This window comes from Gadus morhua, chromosome 12 (assembly GCF_902167405.1).
Source record: "Gadus morhua chromosome 12, gadMor3.0, whole genome shotgun sequence".
NCBI classification, from domain to species: domain Eukaryota; kingdom Metazoa; phylum Chordata; class Actinopteri; order Gadiformes; family Gadidae; genus Gadus; species Gadus morhua.
The window spans coordinates 24,513,699-24,537,500 of record NC_044059.1 but is presented as its reverse complement, the minus strand read 5'-3'; the positions used below and the strand labels follow the sequence as shown (position 1 = coordinate 24,537,500).

General features: G+C 44.1%; 2 protein-coding genes across 9 annotated transcripts in view; both read left to right on the top strand.

Annotated features, from left to right (window-relative positions):
- Positions 1–73: 73 nt before the first annotated feature.
- On the top strand, positions 74–7,532 carry hdgfl2 (HDGF like 2). 4 transcript variants are annotated; one of them, XM_030372552.1, is made up of 16 exons: positions 74–326; positions 820–896; positions 1,296–1,437; positions 1,631–1,849; positions 1,975–2,100; positions 2,289–2,360; positions 2,464–2,641; positions 2,909–3,002; positions 3,332–3,620; positions 4,246–4,373; positions 4,482–4,549; positions 4,689–4,759; positions 4,882–4,983; positions 5,459–5,615; positions 5,730–5,850; positions 6,359–7,532. In XM_030372552.1, exons 1-16 carry the CDS (start codon positions 255–257, stop codon positions 6,456–6,458), a joined length of 2,016 nt encoding a protein of 671 aa, XP_030228412.1. In that variant the 5' UTR covers positions 74–254; the 3' UTR covers positions 6,459–7,532. The 4 variants fall into 4 exon arrangements, with proteins under 4 accessions (XP_030228412.1, XP_030228411.1, XP_030228410.1 ...); XM_030372551.1 differs by having other exon boundaries at positions 2,906–3,002; XM_030372550.1 differs by having other exon boundaries at positions 2,461–2,641.
- A 209-nt stretch (positions 7,533–7,741) lies between these two features.
- Positions 7,742–23,802, top strand: part of ap3d1 (adaptor related protein complex 3 subunit delta 1) — a 29,212-nt gene continuing 13,151 nt past the window's right edge. For all 5 annotated transcript variants that reach the window (XM_030372538.1, XM_030372537.1, XM_030372539.1 and 2 more), the window contains exons 1-18: positions 7,742–8,036; positions 10,525–10,620; positions 11,197–11,277; positions 13,246–13,326; positions 13,448–13,555; positions 14,263–14,392; positions 15,110–15,249; positions 15,714–15,787; positions 15,926–15,975; positions 16,484–16,533; positions 17,025–17,073; positions 18,780–18,925; positions 19,623–19,771; positions 20,570–20,800; positions 21,290–21,521; positions 21,981–22,126; positions 22,876–23,017; positions 23,648–23,719. In XM_030372538.1, coding sequence (XP_030228398.1) covers positions 7,941–8,036; positions 10,525–10,620; positions 11,197–11,277; positions 13,246–13,326; positions 13,448–13,555; positions 14,263–14,392; positions 15,110–15,249; positions 15,714–15,787; positions 15,926–15,975; positions 16,484–16,533; positions 17,025–17,073; positions 18,780–18,925; positions 19,623–19,771; positions 20,570–20,800; positions 21,290–21,521; positions 21,981–22,126; positions 22,876–23,017; positions 23,648–23,719 — 2,073 coding nt within the window. In that variant the 5' untranslated portion in view covers positions 7,742–7,940. The remainder of the gene's footprint in view (positions 8,037–10,524; positions 10,621–11,196; positions 11,278–13,245; positions 13,327–13,447; positions 13,556–14,262; positions 14,393–15,109; positions 15,250–15,713; positions 15,788–15,925; positions 15,976–16,483; positions 16,534–17,024; positions 17,074–18,779; positions 18,926–19,622; positions 19,772–20,569; positions 20,801–21,289; positions 21,522–21,980; positions 22,127–22,875; positions 23,018–23,647; positions 23,720–23,802) is intronic.

Here is a 23,802-nt window from a genome sequence, read left to right as displayed (position 1 = left end):
GTGAATTATTTTTTGGGGGGCCATTTATTTTGAAGACCAAGGTCACAGTTTACCGGAAAAGCTAAAAATCTTCACCGCTGTGTTCACGCGGCTGCTAGTACATCTCGCGGTAACCTCCATACAGAGTAGCGTTAGCTTGTAAGCTAACATCATCGTTTACAGGTTTCGTGTCGGCCTGAAAACATCACTCCAGAAAGACACAGAAACGCATATAAATATCCAACCTTTTAACTGCTGCAAAGAGGAATAAGAGGATGCCACACAATTTCCAACCCGGAGATCTGGTCTTCGCTAAAATGAAGGGGTACCCCCATTGGCCAGCCAGGGTAAGCAACTACAGCAGCAACCCGGAGTGGTGAAGGGGTGGGCGGACGATGAAGATCTTGTGCTTGGGACGCTGGAGAAGGTTCTATGAGTATTGCTGGGAATGTCTGCCATGTATACCGCAACATGACCCTCGTCAATTAAGTGATAATATGTTGCACTTTGTTTAAGAACTATCCGTGTCATTACCCTTATTTGGAGAAGATGTACTTGGCCTTATCTAAACACAAATGTGCATTTGCAAGCTAATATTACTTTGGAAATGAAGGGTCGCTTGTGCATTCATGTGCATTCATATGCCAAATGTCACGTTTAAGGTAATATATTATCAGTATTTATCCTTGTTTCACTATACATAAAACATAGTTTGTTGTGATTGGGATGGCCCCACTGCTTAAAATATCTTGAATATGAATAGTAAGTAGGATGCAGCTATGACCGCGAAGACCAAATCCAATTAAGAATTATATCTGTGTTGAATTTGAATTTTCACAGATTGAAGATGTGGCAGATGGTGCAGTAAAACCACCACCAAATAAAATTCCCATATTCTTCTTTGGTACACATGAAACGTGAGTACAGCATGATCACTAACGAGTTACAATGATCAACTATATATTGCATACTATTTGATGGTGTTCATAAATGAAGTGTAAGAATACATTCTTATAATCATGGTGGATACTCTAATATAACTGGTATGCACTTTTATGACTTAATGTTCAATAACTCAATTCAACCTCAGTCTCCTTGTAATTATTGGATTCTAGATACTTCACAATATGAACCTTTTGTGTGAAAAACAATGCCAAATAAGTAAATACAATTTACAGTGTCCACTGAAAGAGCTGCTATAGTCTGCACTTGTCCTGCTGGTCTTATTTAACAACTTTGTCTTCCATAATTTTAAGCACATGTTCTTGTGCAATCATCAATTTATCTCAATTATCTCTTCCTTCATTGTTCCATAGTGCCTTCCTTGCAGCGAAGGATCTTTTTGCATATGAAAAGTGCAAAGAGCGCTATGGGAAGCCAAATAAAAGGAAAGGATTCAATGAAGGCTTATGGGAAATCCAGAACAATCCACATGCCTCCTACAGTGCCCCACCTGCAGTAAGTCAATCAGAAATCCTAAATTCTATGTAAATTAATGTATAATTGCAGTCTTTTCTGATGGCTCTGATAATTGGGGTAGTAAAACCATATTTAAATAAAACATAACAATGATAAAAGGCGTCGATAGAATGCCAGAGTAATCAAATGCTCTTCTCTTTTTATTTCATCCAAATGATTTGTTCCTTTGCAGCCAGCTAGCTCGTCTGACAGTGAAGGCAACGATGGAGGTGGGGGAGGAGGAGGAGGTGGTGGTGGTGGAGGAAGTGATGATGAAGAAGACGAGGATGAAGATAAAGAAGTAGCGGTTCCCCAGAAAGTGGAGTCAGGGAGCGAAGTGGACTCTGACTCTGGAAGTGAAGACAGGGGGAGGCAAGCTCCTGCTGTGAAGAGAAAGCCTCCTGTCGCTAAGGTAATTGTGGGATCCATTGATTTCGGGGGTCCTCGACTCGAAAAGAAACCAGAATTATTTCTAGCCTCAACAAAACCCCTTGAAATTGTCTAATCACACCCCATGGTGGGGGTCTCCCCCTACAGCGCCCCCCACCTTCAAAAAAGGCCCGGGGTTCGTCCAGCGACCAGGACGTGGCGGAGGAGAGTGGATCCCCCTCGGAGCCCGAGCCCTCCCCTTCAGACTCCGAATCTGGGAAGAACAGTGACCAGGTGAAAACACACACACACACACACACACACACACACACACACACACACACACACACACACACACACACACACACACACACACACACACACACACACACACACACACACACACACTTAGTTTATAGGTACTTAAATCGTTATACTGTCTAGTTTTCTTTGAGTATTGACCCAGTATGCATGCCCTGTAGGACTTTACACCAGAAAAGAAAACGGCTGGACGGGTAGGAAAGAAAGCTGCTCCTGGTCGAGGGAAAAAGAAGGTGAGCTTTTCTCAAAGGAGGACGACAAACAATTGGTCTCATAATAGTGTTGTGTACTCAACCCCTGCCCATCTCTCCATTGTCTCCGGGTTTGCTGCAGAAGGCCTCATCTAACTCGGACTCAGACTCAGGGTCTCAGTCGGAGAAGAAGGAGGTTAACAGCGAGTCGGAAGATGACAAGCCCCGGCCTGCCGTGTCTGGGTCGGAGTCCCAGTCTGGCTCCAAGTCTGACTCAGACTCCGATCCTCCCCCGAAGAAGGGACCCCAGAGCCGCAAGAAAGGTCAGGATTCAGGGGTATTAAGAGGGGACCCCGGCATCTTTAATTACATCATCGGACCAGATTGTAATTAGTCCAAAGGTCAATGTGCATATCATTTGTCGAAGCTCTATGCCTTGCACTCGTGTTAGTGCGAGAATGTGAAAAGCTTACCACATTAACAACATGGTCACAGATGCAAACAGAATAGAACATTGAACTTGTATATAAGGAACTTCAATGTGTGATTTTGTGTTCCAACCTTTCCGTGTTTCCCCTGGTGCTCAGCAGCAGACAAGCCCCCAGCTAAGCCCCGGGCCAGGAAGCCCAAAGCCAAACCCACGCCAGCAAAGCGAGCGCCTACGTCGTCTGACGACAGCGACAGGTGAGGCAGAGATGTGTGTCATGCCTGGCCTCCGGCTGTTTTGTGCCACTGGATCGTGTAGCCTTACTGCATCCAGTGGCACAACATATCCACTCTAACTCTCTGACCTATTCAGGGGCCGGGCCGCAATTTTTAGAGAGCTTTACAAGCCAATCGATTTTTCCGATCAATGGGACATTGTTGACCGGTTGACGTTTACCATATTTTTGTTTTAAATGTACGGCCTTGACTGAATTTAATGGATTAATGTCACTTACTGCTGCTGATGCTTCCGAGTCCCGTCCCTGTACTCATTGGTTCCGGTGCCTCTCCTCCGCTCCTCGGCACAGCGACAGCGAGCCGGACCGCATCAGCGAGTGGAAGAAGCGGGACGAGGAGCGCCGGCGGGAGCTTGAGGAGCGCCGGAAGAAGGAGGAAGCGGAGGAGCTCCGCCGGATCCGCGAGCGGGAGAAGGAGGAGGACGAGCAGAGGAAGAAGGAGAAGAGCAGCAAGAAGGCGAGCGAGAGCGGCAGCAGCTCGGACGAGGGCGTGGACGACAGCCCGCTGAAGAAGTCCAAGAAGCCCCCGCCGCCCCCCATCCCTGCGCCCTCCGACTCGGACTCGCCCGGCCCGGCAGAGGTACAGTACAGCCCCCAGGGAACATGGATGCCTCTCTGTGTATGCTATGTACGACGAGGCCATCGCTGGCTTTTAATGAGCGATGAGGTCGGACAGAGATGTACGCCCACGTGCAAAAGAAAACAAAGACGCCATATTCTGGGTTTCAAATTTAAGTTGTTATAGAAATTGACTGAAGTATTTCAATGTGATTTTTTTTTTTTTTAAATTTATATTTTTTCTTTATTTTTTTAATTGCCACCTTTGACATTATATATAATAGTAGTTTTGAGAGGTTCGTTATACATTCTTTGTGGTGTTTTCAAGATTAATAAGATCGATATGTTTTTTTTTGATAATTCTCTTGAATGAGAACTTTAATTATATAATAGTATAACAGAGATATCGTATAATAATTGTAAAGGCGTGCTTGGTTGGGATTCTAGTTGTTGCTCTAATTAAAGTAGGTGCCGGTTCTTTGCTCCTTTGACATTTAAATGCCAGAGATCTCTGCCCTTCTGCAACATTTAATCAACCATCGATCTGTGCTCATTCTGTGAACCGAACCACAGAGTCACAGATTTTATTGCCAACGGTATCTTTTGATGTGGAGTTGCTATTAAACTGTTCTTTATTCAAAACCCAGGTGAAAAAGTCTGCCAAGCGGTCAGAAAGCCAGAAGAAGTCCAAGGCTAAGAAGGACGGCAAAGAGAGGAAAGAGAAGGAGGTAAAGGAGAAGAAACCTCAGCGGTCAGAAGAGAAGTCCAGGGCAAGGTGAGTACAAATTGTGGCAGACAAACTTTATCGTCCCTTAAACCTCATTAGGGTTACCACCGTCAAAGATGTATGCACAAAGGTCACCAGAGTTCCTTCTTCACCCAGGGCCAAGCCAGAAAAACCCAGACGCAAACCAGAGAGGCCTCCAGAGAAGAAAGTAGAGAAGAAAAAAGGTTAGTTTGAAACCAGGGCCTCGCAAAATGGCAACTGTAACATCCAGAGGCCGCAGACTTTCTCCTCTGTCTTTCAATATTCATTCTTGAAATAAATAAACCGTTTGTGCAATGGCTTGTTTATTATGTGCATTTACAGAGCCAACACCAGAAGAAAAGCTACAGAAACTGCACACAGATATCAAGTTTGCACTCAAAGTTGACAACCCAGTAAGAAACTCCTCTTGCCCTATTACACAGTGTGGAAAAACGATGTGCCTAGCCATTTAGAATCAATCTATAATTTAAGTACTTATTAAAAGGTATATTGTTTAATTTCCTGCCATTTGTAGGACATAGAGCGGTGTCTACAGGCCTTGGTAGAGCTTGAAGAGGTGCCAGTCACCAGCCAAATCCTGCATAAGAATGCCGATGTTATCGCAACACTTAAAAAGGTAGGTCATCTTTAACCTCATCTCAAAACTGTGACTCAACTATTATCCATAAGGTTTGTATCTGGATTATTAGTATGTATGTAACCACAACTCTACATTTTTTTCAATTTTGTTTAGGTGTAATTGGGGTTTGCTCGTTTATTATTAAAACAATTATTTTTTATTAGTGTTCTGTAATAGAAACTCAACAAAACATATAATTGAACAAAGGTATTCACGTGACCGATTAACAACCATCCACAAAAGACAAATTGAGAGTATAAAACACACCAAATTTTTAGTTTTGTAAAGTTTTCTATTGAGTGAGTTTTCTGAAACAATAATATCCTCGAAGTAAAGAAATGCTGCAAAGATTGATTTGAGTAATTCATGTTTTATTTTTTTTAACATTAATCATATTTGATGTGTAGGCAGCTTTTGGTCACCATCGAAATAATCTTCTTTGTTAATATTTATCTGTTTGTTGAATGAATAGATCCGCCGTTACAAAGCAAGCAATGCAGTAATGGAAAAGGCCAGTGAGGTCTACAACAAATTAAAACTCCGGTTTGTGGTGAAGGGAGAGTTGCCAACCAAACCTAAGTCAGATGACAAGGAGTCACAGGATAATGGGAAAGGCTCACAAAACACAGGTACGGGTTTCATTTGAAAACATTTGTTCAGTAAACCGTCAGTTTGGTATCCTTGCGGTCAAACAAAGTCTTATTTCATACATTGGGTAATACAAAACGTGTCTTTTCTTGTAGACTCCACTCCGATGAATGGGGAATCTGAACAAAAGCAGCAGGAGGAGGATGTTGAGGAGGAGAAACCAAAGTCCCTCACCCAGGAGGAGAATGACCAGCACACGACATCCAGCCCCAAAAGGTACCTTCCAGTTTCATATCGGAACCAATGTTCCTAATATGAAGGCCATATACCGATATTAACAGATCAATCATACTTTTGTGTTCACGTTGTGCATTGAATTCACGTTTAGTTAAATACAATCAAACATTTTTCTTTCTTATAATGGATATTTTAATATATGCATTGCAATGTCAGACAAATGGTCATAACAATGATGAGTACCTTGAGTATAGGCCAGTAGTTGTAGCTGCAAAACGACAACAAACGCTTATCTATCAGGTTTTTCTTCGGCATTTCGCTACTGACAAAATTGATCTAGGTCCCTATGATGAAAATAAGTAGGATATCTCGAATGCAGGATGGCTGTTTTCAGCATAACTGTCCTATATGGATCGCATTTTGCTGCTTTTATTTATTTATTTATTTATCCTGGACGAAAATCAGCACAACTGGACTACACAACTAATGTGTATCTAGGATATTTATCGGTCATTGAAATGTATCCGTGGTTGTTGCCTTTTGTAAGGTCTAGCCCTGACAGCCCCATGGAGCAAGAGTTGAACGCACATGATGAGTCGGACCCAGTAGTACCCGCAGAGACAGAAGCGTCTGCTGTGGAGAGCTGAAGGAGGAAGGCTCCCATGGACCAAGTGCTTAAAGATTGTAGCCTTTTTTTAGTTTGACGTCACTAGGTTCCCCTTGGCCAACATCGCATTGTAACACATGCCCCAGCATTTCCTACCTGTCGAGCTGCTCTTGACGTCTGGGGACATTTTTGTACTTAAATATGTCAACGATTAGAAGGTTCTCCTGCTCTCACACCTAGGTTCGTTGTTCACCACAGCAAAGACAAATGCTCACTAGGGTGTAAAAATGTTGTGGCAGTTGTGCAAAATCCTCCCGTTTCTGAAACTTTTTATTTACTTTCTACAACACGCAGCCCGTCCCGGATCATTACTCTTCCTGTTTCATGTTTGCTTGCTTTTTCTCGTGTGTGTGTGTGTGTGTGTGTGTGTGTGTGTGTGTGTGTGTGTGTGTGTGTGTGTGTGTGTGTGTGTGTGTGTGTGTGTGTGTGTGTGTGTGTGTGTGTGTGTGTGTGTGTGTGTGTCACACACGTCTGGGAATTGGCTAACGTTGACTTTGTCTTAGTTTGGTATAGGATTGTCTGCTTCTAGACAACCATTGACATTGATGCCAATTTTATAAAGTCAACAGAGTATCACTTAAAGACTTATTGTTTAATGTGTATTTGGAACATTGAGAGTGATACATTTATATTTCTGTGAGTCTGTTATTCTCTACACTTTTTTAATGATCTGCTCTTGCTTCTTGTTAAAGCGGCCAGAAATAATTAATAGACGAGTCATATCCACAAATTTCCAACTGTTGTCCACCTTCTTTTTTATAACCATGTTTTCAGATATTTGCGTATATATTTTTGACCTAACCAATGAATGCTGTGGAAATACACACCTGTGACTTCCCTTGGTGTCTGTAATTTGCATAATATATGGGATACCTGTGTACATAATAACCTTAACCTTATTCGCAATTTGTGAAAAGACACTCTTATCCCATGTAGCTGCATCCTATTTTGGCATTTACCTGTGATACGCATAAAGCTGAAGTGTTTTTAGTGCTATGTAAATTGGTAAACATTTGTATCATTTAGTTGAGACTGAATAAAACTCTCAGCATGGCATTGGTTCCAACTTTATTTTTTTAAATAATGTGTTTTTTTTAGTTATAGCTTTTCTCGAAAAACGATATGGTTTATGGAAGGACTGAAGTGATGCATTTTTGGTTTACGTCCATGTGCCTTTAAATCCATTCATTCTCAGGAGAACCTCGTATAATTCTGAAGTCAGGTGACTCCAGTCGCCATTTTGTCAGCCATTTCCTACACTGATCCATTGCCAGAGTCTTTGCATCGCACTGGACGCCCTGTCTGGCCTCGCCTTCATCTGTCCGGGATTAGTAAACAGCGACGGCTCCTGCAAAGACGGTACCCGGGTGGATGAGAGACAGTGTAGCGGGTCGGCCAGCACCCCCCCAGACCTCTTGTCAGGCGCTCAGTCCCGTAGGACAGAAGCCATAAAGTCACAGACATGGCTTTGAAGATTGTCAAAGGGAGCATCGACCGAATGTTCGATAAAAACCTCCAGGATTTAGTACGTGGCATTAGGAATCACAAGGAGGATGAGGTAAAACCACACACTCACTCTTTGCGACCTTTAATCATCATCCAATAACATGTAAACAAGAAAATATGCAGAGATGTAACGTTACCCATTAGAGCCCAACATAATAGCCGGCTGTGATGGCTCAGCCTGTACGGTTAACGGGGAGCCAGGCTCCTCGGCTAACGCTAGCCCCTCAAGTCAGGTCTGGTGCTAGGTTAGGTGTTCTTCGTTTGGCAGGTTAGCAAAACCATTGTCCGAATGCGTGAGTGCATACTGTAAAACCATTCATACCCTCATATGTGACATTACATTTGGTGTCAGGGAGATCTAGTTGATACTTGGGTGTTATTGGGTTGCACTTGCTAACTTGGTACGATGTGATCTGTTACAGAATGCATCTAGCTAGCTCACAAGATTATAAACGTCCACGACCAGGCAATTACTCGTCCGGCTGAAAGGATTCACACAAGCAGGCACTGCTAACAGCATGACAGCACAACATAAGGCGTTATGTACTATATTTATGTTTCTGAAAATCCTAGTCAGGCCTGTCAAATGAGCGGCTGTTGTACACGTACTTGGAGTCTGCGTTGTGCGTTAATGGTGTTCTTCAGACGTGGCCCTGATCCGCATGTCATATGCACTCTAGTGTGGATTAACAACGTTATAATGTTTTGATCCCCCATTGAGAGGACAGGACACCAAGCATTGGATACAATTCACAGCAAACCCATTCAGACCGATCCCTCAATCGCTTAATGTGAATTGAAAGCTATTTTTTAAAAGACACACAGTAATAATACGTTGTGGACGATCATAGTTTGCTCGGTATGTTTAGATGATCGGTATGTTGAGCGGAAAATGTTACCCGTTAAGCGGGGTTCCGATGTGATAATGATGTGCAGAATCATCAATATAGGTAAAACTAGGGGTGCCATAGCCATTAGAGGGCAGTGTTTGTAGTCTGAAATCCAAGAGAACTCGTCTTCAGCCTACTCTCATTTAATTATTGCGTGCTTCATTGTTACTTTTATCACCATGACGTCGTTTGTTGTAGTAAATTGGTTATGGATCTCAAATTGCAATATGGAGTAAGCGTTGCATGCTTTGGGATATGGGAATTGATAATAAGCACTACCAAGGCAAGTCTGCTTGGGCAGTTAGGCCATTTGCTTTTTTGATTCAGCGTGTCCATTGGTAATTCAACCCTGCCTACATAGATAAGGTTTTGGTTGCCCAGCCAACCCTAGACAGTCTGCTGAAATATTAATGTGGTTCTGTGGGTGTGTATGTGGTTGTGTTTGCTTTTCATGGCCAGCCTATAGTTTCTCATTCACTCACTCTATTTGTTTTCCACATGTGTGATGAAGCCCAGCATTATTGAAACCGCATTGAGTCTACATTAGAAAGCACAATGAAATCAAATACACATTTCATTTTGTTTTCTTGATGAGATTTGGGCTTAGCACAAGATTGACCGTATCCATTCAGCCGTCATATTCAGTCATGGCTCCTTTTCGTTCCTCGTTATCTTGTGGTCAAGCTGCTGTACTGGAACAAAACCTCTCCCAGTGGCGACTGAAGAGCAACCGTTTCATTTATTTCCATGGGTTGTGTGTGGCTGTGGCTGTTGTCGCTGCTTTTTGTCTTATGTCTTATATGAAAGTGAAAGTGTGCGTGCGTGTGTGATGGTGTGTCTCTTTCTCAAAGAGTAGTATAGCAGTCAAAACCCCACCTCCGCCCCTCTGTCACTGTTGTCTCATGACTACAGGCACATGACCAGCACACACACTCACCCTCTCTGTGTGTGTGTGTGTGTGTGTGTGTGTGTGTGTGTGTGTGTGTGTGTGTGTGTGTGTGTGTGTGTGTGTGTGTGTGTGTGTGTGTGTGTGTGTGTGTGTGTGTTCTGTTGTTTTGAACGTGACCAAATAAACGGCACAATTGTTGTCACTCTTTCATTTAATGAACCTGTCGTTTTTGTATGCAGTGAATTACAATACAATTTCTTTGTCCATTCATTAAGGCAGTCAATTTATTTATTGGTAGTAGATATCAGACACACAGACACATTTACTAGTTACTGAGAAAGCTAAGTGCACAAGGTGTGTTTACCAGTGTTACAATTCAGAATGTAATGGGAATTTGTGTACTGGTAGGTCTACCATATTCAGTCCCTTGATTCTATTAGATTAATCTATTCCAAAAGCAGGAGACAAGGGTTACCCAGGAGTAAATCATCAATAGCAACGTGGTACCGAACTCTGAGGAATAAGCTCTTATTTCATTACTAAACTTAAACTCCCTGGTTTTGTATATTGGTCAAAAACAGTAATTTCATTACTAAAATAACAGTATATTAGTTGCAATTATTAATATTTTCATGTAATAAAATGCAGCATTTTACCATAGTCACTAGTCAATAACAACCATAACAGTAAAATATCCCACATTTGTGTCTGTGCATTGATCCTACCTCGTGCCGTACTGAACTGTCCCCCTGTCTCCCCAGGCCAAGTACATCTCCACCTGCATCGATGAGATCAAGCAGGAGCTCAAGCAGGACAACATCGCCGTCAAGGCCAACGCCGTGTGCAAGCTCACCTACGTAAGGCCTCCCAACACCCCTCCGATGCGTCCATCACAGCCAGCCACATAGGCGAGAGACACTTGACACCCATGCATGCCTGTGATTTAATAAAAGGTCAATCGATCGGGACCAATAGGTGCACATAAAGGCTTGTGTTTTTGTGCACCTTGGGCGCCATGGATCTGGTGCTCGCAGGGCTAGCCACCCTGTTGAGACCTTTAAACACAAAGACACTCAAGCAGGCTGGCTGGCTAATGCGGATGACAGAAAATCATTGTTATTTGAATTTGGTTAAACCAAATGTATAATGATACCTCCGACGGCGTATGATGCATAGGCGGGGACCACTTTCAAAATGTGTTGTTTCACATTTTTCGTTTTCACCAGTCTTGATCCAAGCGAATCTAATCTCAAAATGAAATCACTTGTTCTATTTATAGCCCCCCCCCGTCCTACTCTTCAACCGCATGACCTGCTGTGATCGGCGTCTGTGCTCAATTTAAAAAAGCTTTTCCACTATATTCGCCACAGGGGAGATCCATGGTCTCTCACTCACCCTCACCCTCTCTCTCTTTCTCCTCTCTGTGATTACAGCTTCAGATGCTGGGCTATGATGTCAGCTGGGCTGCCTTTAACATTGTGGAGGTCATGAGCTCCTCCAAGTTCACGTACAAGGTGAGACGAGGCTACTGCTAGTACTTGAGAAGACATGTTATTATTGGATTGGTAATTCAAAGTCTGAGTGCAATCTTGTATGTAAGAGGATGTGTTAAGAATGAGTCACGAGTGTTGCTAGGACAAAAAGCAATTTTAAAACGGTGTCGTCTTTACTTTAATGAACCCTGAATATATACAGGTGCTGGTCAAATTATTAGAATATCATGAAAAAGTTGATTTATTTCAGTAATTATATTCAGAACGTGAAACTTACATATTATATCAATTCATTACACACAGAGTGATATATTTGAAATGTTTATTTCTTTTAATTTGGATGATTAGTACTGACAATTACTGAAAATCCCAAATTCAGTATCTCAGAAAATTAGAATATTAGTTACGACTAGTACAAAAAATGATTTTTTAGAAATGTGGGCCAACTGAAAAGTATGAACATGGAAAGTTTCAGCATGTATGGCAATCAATACTTAGTTGCAGCTCCTTTTGCCTGAATTGCTGCAGCAATACGGCGTGGCATGGAGTCGACCAGTCTGTTGCACTCCTCAGGTGTTATGAGAGCCCAGGTTGCTTTAATAGTGGCCTTCAGCTCTTCAGCATTGTTGGGTCTGGCATCTCGCATCTTCCGCTTCACAATACCCCATAAGTTTTCTATGGGGTTAAGGTCAGGTGAGTTTGCAGGCCAATCAAGAAGAGGGATACCATGGTCCTTAAACCAGGTACTGGTAGATTTGGCACTGTGTGCAGGTGCCAAGTCATGTTGGAAAATGAAATCGTCACCTCCATAAAGTTGGTCCGCGGCAGGCAGCATCAAGTGTTCTAAAACTTCCTGGTAGACTGCTGCATTGACCCTGGACCTCAGGAAACACAGTGGACCAACAGCAGCAGATGACATGGCACCCCAGACCATTACTGACTGTGGAAATTTTACACTGGACTTCAGGCAACGTGGATTCTGTGCCTCTCCTGTCTTCCTCCAGACTCTGGGACCTTGATTTCCAAAGGAGATACAAAATTTACTTTCATCTGAAAACATAACTTTGGACCACTCAGCAGCAGTCCAGTCCTTTTTGTCTTGAGCCCAGGCGAGACGCTTTTGACGTTGTCTCTTATTCAAGAGTGGCTTTACACGAGGAATGCGACAGCTGAAGCCCATATCTTGCATACGTCGGTGTGTGGTGCTTCTTGAAGCACTGACTCCAGCTACAGTCCACTCTTTGTGGATCTCCCCCACATTTTTGAATCGGTTTTGTTTGACAATCCTCTCCAGGGCGCGTTTATCCCTCTTGCTTGTACACTCTTTTCTACCACATCTTTTTCTTCCCTTCGCCTCTCTATTAATGTGCTTGGACACAGAGCTCTGGGAACATCCAACCTCTTTGGCAATGACCTTTTGTGTCTTGCCCTCCTTCTTTAAAGTATCAATGGTCATCTTTTGGACAGTTGTCAAGTCAGCAGTCTTCCCCATGATTGTGTGTCATACAGAATCAAAACGAGAGACCATTTAAAGGCTTTTCCAGGTGTTTTGAGTTAGTTAGCTAATTAGAGTGTGGCACCAGGTGTCTTCAATATCTGACCTTTTCACCATATTCTAATTTTCTGAGATGTTGAATTTAGGGTTTTCATTGGTTGTCAGCGATAATCATCTTCTTTTTGGCAAAAAACACTTATAATGTATCAGTCTGTTTGGAATGAATGTATACATTCTACAGGTTTGACTTTCTAAATGGAATTAATGAAATAAATCAACTTTTTCATGATATTCTAATAATATGACCAGCACCTGTGTGTATATATATATATATATATAGCGTTGCACCTGCTTCCTAAGCCAAGCTCTGTATTTATACAAACTATTGGCTTGTTAGATTGCTACCTCTCACTGGGCTGATGGTGTAATAACACAGTGCTTGCTCATGCTAATTAGATGAATGTGCTATTTTGTGATTCCCATTTTCCTTACAGCGGATTGGCTACCTGGCTGCTTCACAGTGCTTCCACGAGAGCACTGATGTCATCATGCTGACAACCAATCAGATCCGGAAGGTTCGTCATGCGCTGTTTATTAACTTTGTTGGGTTGAAATCTGTTGGTACAGTATGTTCATTGCGTTCTTCATGTTACCAGACCTTAAATGTGATGTCATTCTCTGAATTGTATCTTCCAGGACCTCAGCAGTCCTAACCAGTATGACACAGGCGTTGCCCTTACTGGCCTTTCTTGTTTCGTGACCCCTGACCTGGCTCGTGACCTGGCCAACGACATCATGACTCTGGTGAGTGAGAAGATGCCACGCGGTCAAGCACATGATTTATTTTTGCATTTTTATTAGTGCTGTCAAGCGATTCAAATATTTAATCGCGATTAATCACATTAATGTCATAGTTAACTCACGCAAATCTTTTTTCTATGCGAAATATCTCTTGATTTCTTTGTCCCATTAATTTTTCTCATTTAAATGCTCTTATCAACATGGAGAAGTGCATCGGCTTGCCTTGTGCAAATGTTTTTTTATTGATAAAAACATTGGCATATACTGATCAAAACAGGACGATACAAAAAAAAAGCCTATCGTGCAATTAAACGATGAACATACAAACATACTGCCTTGAACATAGCAGTCGGGCTACTGCTTCTTTGTTTTGAGCCCAAAAATAAATAAAAATAATAATAATTAAAATACTAAATTGCGTTAATCGCGCGTTTTTTTTTTTAACGCCGTTAAAATTGGTTTGCGTTAACGCCGTTAATAACACGTTTAACTGACAGCTCTAATTGTTATGCTTTATTATGTGAGATAGATGGGACAGTATGGGAGATAGAGGGGAACCCATGCATCAAAGGAACACAGGCAGGATTTGAACCCGGTTCGCTGCGATCAGGACTGAGCCTATATATGACCTTTGGTCCCATACGTGACCTTTGGTCCCATCCCTAGTTTTTTTTTAATGTACTGGTGGCACCTTTCTCCCTGTATCCTAGATGTCGCACACCAAGCCCTACATCAGGAAGAAAGCGGTGCTGATCATGTACAAGGTGTTCCTCAAGTACCCAGAGTCTCTGCGCCCTGCCTTCCCCAGGCTTAAGGAGAAACTGGAGGACCCCGACCCAGGTAACAGAGAACAGAGAACAGAGAGCGGTTGTCCGGGAGAAAGAATGCATGACTTGGAAGGATCACGGTGTCGTTCTGAAGGAGTCAAATAAAAAAAGATGGAAAATCAGGCGCTTGGTATAAAGTAGACAGACATCAGAAGCTGTTGCTCTAGGTATTAAAGAGAGGGACCAAATCGTTCTTATCCGTTGCACGCATCATATCCCTGGCTCATTTGTCATTCTTGTCTGGCTCAGAGCAGCTCGGGCCGGTCTGACTGCGAGGTAAGGTAATCTAAATCTCTGGTAGCACAGGCTAGCCACGGAGAGTCCTCAGCCACCCCAACCCCATGAATAATGCATTGTTCGATGGAAACGTGAATAAAGACGACTCATCGGGGGCAACACTGGGCTGGCTCACAGGATCACTTCTGGCACAGTTATGAACACGGCAAACAGGCAATTAAGCCCTTTTTTTAGGGAAGTATTGCTAGAGCTCCTCCACGTATCAGTTTCTTGTCCGGCATCAAATTTCCATGAGTTTTTTTGTCATCCAAGGTCATTTTTGCTTTATAAATAATCAATAATAAAGTAATATGGTCTACTCTCTCCGCTTAACTGAGCATGAATAGAAATACACCACAAAAGATATTCAGTGTGGTATTTTAGAGCTTACCTTACGGTCACATTCTCTTTGCATAGTTTTCATCTGTGTTTCTTCCTGTGGTCCGTCCATCAGGTGTCCAGTCGGCAGCGGTGAACGTGATCTGTGAGCTGGCCAGGAGGAACCCCAAGAACTACCTGTCTTTGGCCCCACTGTTCTTCAAGCTCATGACCTCCTCCACCAACAACTGGGTCCTCATCAAGATCATCAAGCTGGTGTGTGACAGACTGTGTTGACCTTTCGACCCCACACGCAGAACCCCACCACGTATTGTGATGAACAGAGTTGCTATCCGAAATGTTACAAAGCGCTCTGGACACGTTCTGCGTTGAACATGTTTTGTAGAGTGTAGCATGCTTCGTAGACGAACGCTCTGATAACATGGAAGCATCTATGGCACTCACGGTTTATTTTGGAAACGGAAAGCTATAGGCCATTGTAAGTCATCAAATCCTGTTTTTACTTGATGATTACCTACCCTACATAAGCGTAGGTGAGCATGATGACTCGACATGTGTGTGCCCAAACCGGCTTTGTTTGTCTTTTTTGCAAACGGCAGAGTTGTAAATATAGCAGTTAGGTGACAGATAATTTTTTCGACAGGTCTGTTTGCCTTCCTCAAGCCTCGTCTGATTCAGTGTGGTGACCTGCATTTTTTCCTTTTCTCTGCTATCCCTAGTTTGGAGCCCTCACACCTCTAGAGCCTCGTCTGGGGAAGAAGCTGATTGAACCCCTGACCAATCTCATCCACAGGTAAGAAATGCCCCGCCCAGGTCTCTGTCACTCAACATCTCAGATGGCTGTCTGATCCTAATGGGCCTATCAATAACAGTCCTTTCTTTTTTTTCTATCTCCATGGCTTTCCCCCTCTTCTCTCTCAACCTCAAACAGCACCTCCGCGATGTCTCTTCTGTATGAATGTGTCAACACTGTGATCGCAGGTCAGTATTGCTGAGCACAGATTGCATCACTGATAGGTTTCCTATTCAGGCCAACAAGAAGCTATGCATATTATTGCAACACTTTGAAACTGAAATAAGCAACTTTATCAGTACTATGGTTACGGTGCAAATGTTTGTTTTTTTTGGGATATACGACAATACTGTGCGGGTAGTCGTGTCGATGGACAGTCTTTCTTAGTGAACCGTTACACCTGTGCAATTATTGTTACATAGTTATGAAGTGCAAAAATGGTAGCCTGTTCCCTCATGCAGTCAGGGTATGAAGCACATTTTGTTAACCTTTTAATAATGTCAAAATGAACTATTCATCTATTGGTCACATCTTCATGCAAATCCCTTAGAACATAAAACAATTCTCAAAACTAGTTAGATTTGTACACGTTTAGGAAATGCACAAATCTTTTAGAATTAAAAGGCACATGTTATGCAAGATTCGTGCATGTGATACATTTCAGATGTGATTCATGTCTTTGTGCCTCTATTTCAGTGTTGATCTCCTTATCGTCTGGAATGCCCAACCACAGTGCTAGTATTCAGGTAAGCATCTGGTGTCCCACCCTGTGCCCGTCTCTTACTGTAAGAACTTCATCAATAACCCTTTTCACTCCAGTTTAACCAGTTAAATCTTCCTCATTCACTTAGTTTCTGTTTCTATTTGCCTGCCTGCCTGCTTGCATGTCTCTTCCTAATACCCTCTCTCTAAATGTAGATGTTCATCTACTGGTCAGACAGGCAACCAACCAGGTTCCTTGGTATCCGTCTGTGTAAATGCCAAGAATGCATGCATGGAATGATCAAATTATGTTTCTAACAACATTCCCACCCATACTATCTTGAGTGCTGTGCTTCCTTCCATGACCAGAGTTAAACTGCTGTGAAAAGGTTTACAGTGATGATAACGGCATACTCCCCCTCTCTCCTGTCTGTCCTCTATTTCTCCTTTTCTCTCACCCTCCTCCCCTATTCTCTCTCTCTCTCTTTCTGCCTCTCTCTGCCTCTCTCTACTCTTTCTCTTCCCTGTTCCTCAGCTCTGTGTCCAGAAACTGCGCATCCTGATCGAAGACTCGGACCAGAACTGTGAGCCTTCTGTCAATGCCTGCAGTGTGTCATTCTCTCATTGTCTGTGTGTTTTGGACAAGTCCACCCCGTTTAGTCGTCGCCGTCATGGACGACGACGACAAAAACGTAGCAGCCCCCCCCGCCCCCCCGCCTCTCCCCTGGATAACTCGAAGATATTACCTTGGTGTTCCCAATTTGAGTGGCCGCAGTGCCGCTGCACTTAGTCACACAGCGGGCCTTGTGCTCCCTCTGGAACGCAGCGCATGCCTAGGCTGATATTCTGCTTCTCGGCCAAGAGGAGGTTGATTCTTGTTGGAATTCGAGTTATCTCAACCCCTTTCCCCCTCTATAGTGTGGTGTGGTGCGGGGTAGATGGTAGTTGTGTTTTGTGAGTAGAATAGAATCTAAACCTGGGCATTGTTTTTTTTTTCCCACCCACGGGTGTTTTATGAGTTTCATTCTGTGGTTCTGATAGTCGGGGTCTGAGTGACACCACCCTGCAAAAATGTACATCGTAAATATGTTTAGACTGAGGAGTCTGAGGCTAGGAAGCCTCACTCGCTGTTACACAGGTAATTCAATGTTACTTGAATTATCCATGAATCAAGAATGTTAAACCGTATTTTTCTTTGTACCCAATCAGGTCGGACGAAGCATGATTTGTCCTCCTGATGACTAGGTGCTCTTAGAGGCAACCCTGTGCTGCTTTTCACACCGTAGTGGAATGCTAGTAGGACTGGACCGGCACTGCACTCCTGCTTTTTGCAGGGAGAAGCATTGTGTTTTTTTAGTTTTTTAATTTTAGCCTACCCTGATATCACCTGACACCTTATTTTTTAAAATGTTAACCCACAACCTTTTGAAGATGGGGATCCTCCTAACTTCTATCCGCGTAAAACACATAACGATGCCCAACCTTCCTGTCATGCAAGTCGTTTGCTTTCAAAGACGGAGGGAACACTGAGAAATCGGTCTTTGATCAAGCCAAGTCGGATCAAAGTGGCACCAGTAACGGTCCACATAGTGGCCCGTCCTGTCGTACTGCCCATGCCAGTGTGCTTTAATCAGTATAATGTATCCGATCCCATTAAGAAGCTGCACGTTTGGCTGCCTTAATAAGGGCCAAGTCCTTGTCCTCTGCGGCAGGGACCAGCGGTGACCTCAAGGTCACCGCTGGTATCGATCCAGACAACGGAAACGTGTTTGTTTGATCCGGCGGCAGTGCTCCTCGGCCAAACGGTTGGAGTGACTCGGCACGACCCCGCCTTGCTCTCTTTGCCCCCTTGGTGGAGCAAAGACGTCACTGCCAAGGACATGGCACCAGATAGGTGGTGGTGGAAAAATAGAATGTCCACGTCCCTGTGTGTGTTTGTCTGTCTGTTCCCCCATTGTGTTTACTTCCTTGTGTGTGTTTGTCTTTGTGTTCCTTTCTTTGTGTCTTTGAATAGTTTAGTGTTTATTATTATTTCGTTTTTTATAAGAATTGGAATGTAAACCAAGATTATTGACTTTATCCTCCTAAAACCTCGGTTCATCAAATAAATGTAATGTTAATTTTGTATTTTATCATAGTCATTAGGTTATGTTGTGTCAGCTACATTTTTGAAGTTTAAATAAGCACAGTATAACTAGTGGCAAGCATACCCTGGTATTAACTCAGAGCCCAGGGTGTATGTCCAAGGTGTATGGAGCAGAACGCTGAGTCCGTGTGTTTGTGGTCGTAGTGAAGTACCTGGGCCTGCTGGCCATGTCCAAGATCCTGAAGACCCACCCCAAGTCTGTCCAGTCCCACAAGGACCTGATCCTCCAGTGTCTGGACGACAAGGACGAGTCCATCCGCCTGCGAGCCCTGGACCTGCTCTACGGCATGGTAAGGGGAGCCCTCGCCCTAGGGCTTTCACATCACCATGCCGGTTGTTGGCTCATATTAGATGGAGGTATCCTCTATGAGGAACCACACTGGTTACTATGGTTTCATTGTTTTAGAGGTTACGGTCGGTAGGCTCACCTCTCACTTAAACGGTGGATCACAAGGATGCATAATGATGGATGAGCTCTTTTGAGAGCTATTGAAATGACATTAATCCCATTGTAAACTAGAGATAGACCGATATGTTTTTTTCAGGGCCGATACCGATTATTAGTAGTCAAGGGCGCCGATATTTGGAGCCGATATTAATTTACAGAAAAAGGGAAAATATTGGCGTCAAAATTTTGAATAATACAAACTCCAACACTTAACTTCATTTAAATGCCTTTAAGCATAACAGCATTAACAGCTTATCAGATTTGCAACATAACACAATTTAAACAAATAAATGGCTCCCTAAAATGTTCCTGAACTAAACTAAAATGTTAATCGTTTACAACTGAAAATGTAAGTAAATAAATAGTTCCCCCAGAGCAAAAATAACCCCGTTTTAAATTGATCTCTTATCGGCCGTCGGATCAAAAAAAAAAGGCAGATGCCGATATGCGTCAAAATAATCGGTCGATCCCAATTGTAAACCCCAAGTATCATATCTATGAAGCTTCATTCTTTGTATCCATCAATCTTGTTCCACCAGGTGTCCAAGAAGAACCTGATGGAGATCGTGAAGAAGCTGATGCTGCACGTGGACAAGGCGGAGGGCACGACCTACAGAGACGAGCTTCTCACCAAGATCATCGACATCTGCAGCCAGAGCAACTACCAGTACATCACCAACTTTGAGTGGTAAGTGCGCCGCCCACTGCTTTTCGTTTCATCTGCGTTCGACTTTTCTTCTGGTGCATTTCTGCCAGTTTGCACCTCAGCCTTTGCCTCATGCGTGTGTGAACAACTTGACAGAGGAGTTCGGGCCCTGATTTCCCACACTGTACATATAATCAATCAATTCAGATGAAAAGGGAAATCCGTTATATCCACATTTTCACCCTAAATAAAACATTACAGGGTAATTTAACACTGTTAAAGCGTTAAAATTGTGTTAAATAAGCTCCTTCAATTTGAAAAAATGCGATCGGGATAATATTAATGGTTTAAGAGGGCTAAAGGCACCGTGAAACGTGGTCAAACCCCACGTCACATTAGCTTGAGCCAGCAATTTCCCCAGTGTAAAGTTTTCATACATTCTTGTCCTCAATAACACAAATGTTCAACCATACTTTGTGTGAGCCAAACGGAACAGAACGGATCTGAATTTTGATCCGGATTTTTAAAGATAGAATTATCTTAAGTTCTAGCAACGTTTCATACGAGACGCCGTCGACCATCATGCGTTCTCTGCCGCCCGCTTATCACGTGTACTCTGATTCAGATTCAACTTTATTGTCATTGTGCCGAGTACAGTGACAACGAAATGTATTTGGAGATATATATATATATATATATATAGAAGTGCAAAAGAGCAATTAAGGTGCAGTTTGAATATATGTCATATAGTGCAATACACCAGCAATACTCCTTTCCATGACCCCCCCTCATCACCACCTCCCTCTCCTCTATTCCCCCCCCCCCCCCCCCCCCCCCCAGGTACATCAGCATCCTGGTGGAGCTGACCCGGCTGGAGGGAACGCGGCACGGACACCTCATCGCCTCCCAGATGCTGGACGTGGCCATCCGGGTCAAGGCCATCCGGGAGTTTGCCGTGGCGCAGATGGCCACCCTGCTGGACAACGCCCACCTGCTCACCGGCAACACGCAGCGCAACGGCATCTGTGAAGTGCTGTACGCCGCCGCCTGGATCTGCGGGGAGTTCTCCGAGTGAGTCGTCTCTCTGTGACGCCGAGGCGTGGGGGTGAACGTGCCTGGCCCCTGCTAGAGGCGCCGGGGTCTTGCGGAGCTATTTGAGGGTGGGCGAAATTGAATGCATCAGGATGAATGTGTTCCATAATGTTGTTGGGGGGTATGTTTTTATTTTTTTGATGAGTTGATGGATCAATGTTTCTTGTCGCTGATGATCATGTTTTTCGTCATGCTTTAGTTCATTTGTTATTTTTTCTATACTGACACGTACCGCATGAGGCACCAAGTTCTCTGTAAGGTGTCAACAGCCATGGATGGACCGGTTGACCTTATAAAGGTCCTTGTGTAGCCGTAATTGTTAACATTCCCAACAGAAAAGCCCGAAAGCCACCCTCTTTTCCCCTTCTCGCCACTACCAAACGTGACGCTCTCTTCCTTAAAAAAAACAGCCCTTCGAAGGGCTATGCCTGCATGTCCCCCACACCTAACCCCCGTGTCTTCCCCCAGACACCTGGAGAACCCTATGCAGACCCTGGAGGCCATGCTGAGGCCCAAGGTGGCCACGCTGCCGGGCCACATCCAGGCCGTGTACGTGCAGAACGCCGCCAAGCTGTTCGCCACGGTGCTGCGGAGCCAGGAGGGCAACACGGACCGCACGGCGGCGCAGGAGACCAGCCAGCTGATGATCGACCGGCTGCCCCTCTTCGTGCAGAGCGCCAACCTGGAGGTGCAGGAGAGGGTAAGCAAAGAGGAGGAGGAGGAGGAGGAGGAGGAGGGGATTTTCCGGAGCGCAATGAAGCCTTGCTGAAGATTGGTTATGTTCTGATGTCAGGGAGATGCCCAGGACTGCATATGAATATGGATCTCGTTGTTTTTTTTCTCCGGAAAGAAGATATTGTAGTGTTTGTGTTTGATTCCCGGCCGAGAGGTTGTGGGTTCTAACTCTACCTGTAGGCCTCCTTGGGCAAGATGGAGGATTCAAAAAAGCTTTTGCTTAAAAGCAAATGTTAAATAAATAAAAGTAAATCAAATTTGTAAGTGTGCGATATGATGGATTTGTGGTCAAGGTTTAGTCAATTACACACACCTTCATCCATCGTTTTCTCGCTCTCTCCTCAAAGAGCCTTTTCTATTCAAAATGACCTCCACACTAACGCGCTCCCCCGCCCCTCTCCTCTCCTCTCTGCCCGCTGCCCAGGCCTCCTGCATCCTGCAGCTGGTGAAGTACATCCAGAAGCTGCAGCAGAAGGACGTGGAGGTGGCCGAGGAGGTCAACGCGCTGTTCGCTGGCGAGCTCAACCCCGTGGCCCCCAAGGCGCAGAAGAAAGTGCCTGTCCCCGAAGGGTGGGTCAACCTTTCCCTCTTCATAGGAGAGAGCGCGTTTCTACATAGCGCCACATCTGACGTGTTGATGAACGCTCTGAACGCTTCTTTAAAATAGAGATGTTCCGATACAATTTTTTTTTCCTTATCGATTGCGATTCCTGAACTTGAGCTCCTGAACTTTATACCAACACAGCATCTATCATTTTAACTACTAATATAACTTGTTCTCTTATTTATAGTCAGTTCACTTACTGTAAAAAAAAAGTAGATAATTTCCATTTATAATCTATAATTATAGCGATACATTTGTATTCTTGTAGTTAAGCGCTCATACATCCAGCTTCCTCTGACTTTGTAGCTCAAAGCACGTCGGTTGGAGACGACGCGTTTCCCATTCCGTCTCCCTACCTCTTAACGATCGCAGCCTAACACCGCACGCGTTTCTGATGTTCTTTGCCTGTGCGGCAAATGAGCTAGTCACGTGATGGTATCAGATCGGCGCACAGACTTGCGTACTCGCCGATACCCGATGCTGCTGCATCAGCAGTATTGGAGGAATGTCCAATACTGATATCGGCATCGGAACAACTCTGATTTAAAATGAGCTCTTCTATGTGGTCACATCATTCCACATCACGGTGGCGCTTCTAAACACGGTGGATCTAAAGAACCACTCAGTGAATCGATGGTATTGGACCTACGTTGAAAAGTAGTAGTGCGCTCCTGTGCCGACGGTCGAATGGTTGTGTGACTTGTGAACGCTGCAGCCTGGACCTGGACGCCTGGATCAACGAGCCGCCGTCCGAGAGCGAGTCGGAGGACGAGAAGCCCAGGACCATGTTCACCCGGGAGGAGACCAAGCACTCCCGGCCGCGGCACACCGAGGTGGACGAGAAGGAGCTGGCCAAGGTGCGTAGGGCCAGGAGCTCCAGTCGTCTTAGGGGGCACACACACGGGGGGTCTACTGCTTGTACGTGGCAGGGCACCGGGGCGGTAGGCTGAACTCGGGGAGCCGTGTGTACTACCCGTTCCCTGGTACGTCAAAGGAGCAGGCGGAATGTGGTGCACGATGATGTGCTGATGTGTGCGAGCGCAGAGAGGTTTCAGGGGGTTCATTGATTCCAGGCGGAAAATGGTCCATTTGGCCCAGTACAGAAACACATCTGGGAGGAGTTATTGATCAGTTGAATGCTGCGAAATGGTTTAGAATGGTTTTGGATTCGAGTGCTGGTGAACCTTTAGGCAGCCCGGGAATTTAACATCTTTATTTAAAATCTTCAATATCAATATGGAGAAAGAAATTCTATTCATAATAATGTATGTAAACACATTGTTTTTTCATCACCTAGAATGAAATGTGTAGTACAATTTTACTGTGTGACGCAAAAATAGCAGCTGAAATAAATAATATATAATAATGTTTTAACTACCTCGTCTGGTGCATTCAATGTACCAAGGTTTGTTATCCCTGGGAAAATGTTTTATTCATTCAGTCCCTGCTCCTGTGTCTGAACGCTTGCTTGTACCTTCCTCCTGCAGAGAAGAGAGGTGAGGAAGCAGGAGCAGGCCAGCAACCCCTTCTACATCAAGTCCTCCCCATCCTCCCAGAAGGTACACACACACACACACACACACACACACACACACACACACACACACACTATAACAGGACTCAATCTGTCCACAGTATGTCT

What these genes read in the sequence shown, in the direction of transcription:
- hdgfl2 (XM_030372549.1), top strand. Translation starts at nt 255, where the DNA reads ATGCCACACAATTTCCAACCCGGAGATCTGGTCTTCGCTAAAATGAAG. An exon ending in GAAAGCCTCCTGTCGCTAAG is followed by an intron (nt 1,850 to 1,974) that starts GTAATTGTGGGA and finishes CTCCCCCTACAG; the next exon opens with CGCCCCCCACCTTCAAAAAA. An exon ending in CTGGTCGAGGGAAAAAGAAG is followed by an intron (nt 2,361 to 2,460) that starts GTGAGCTTTTCT and finishes GGTTTGCTGCAG; the next exon opens with AAGGCCTCATCTAACTCGGA.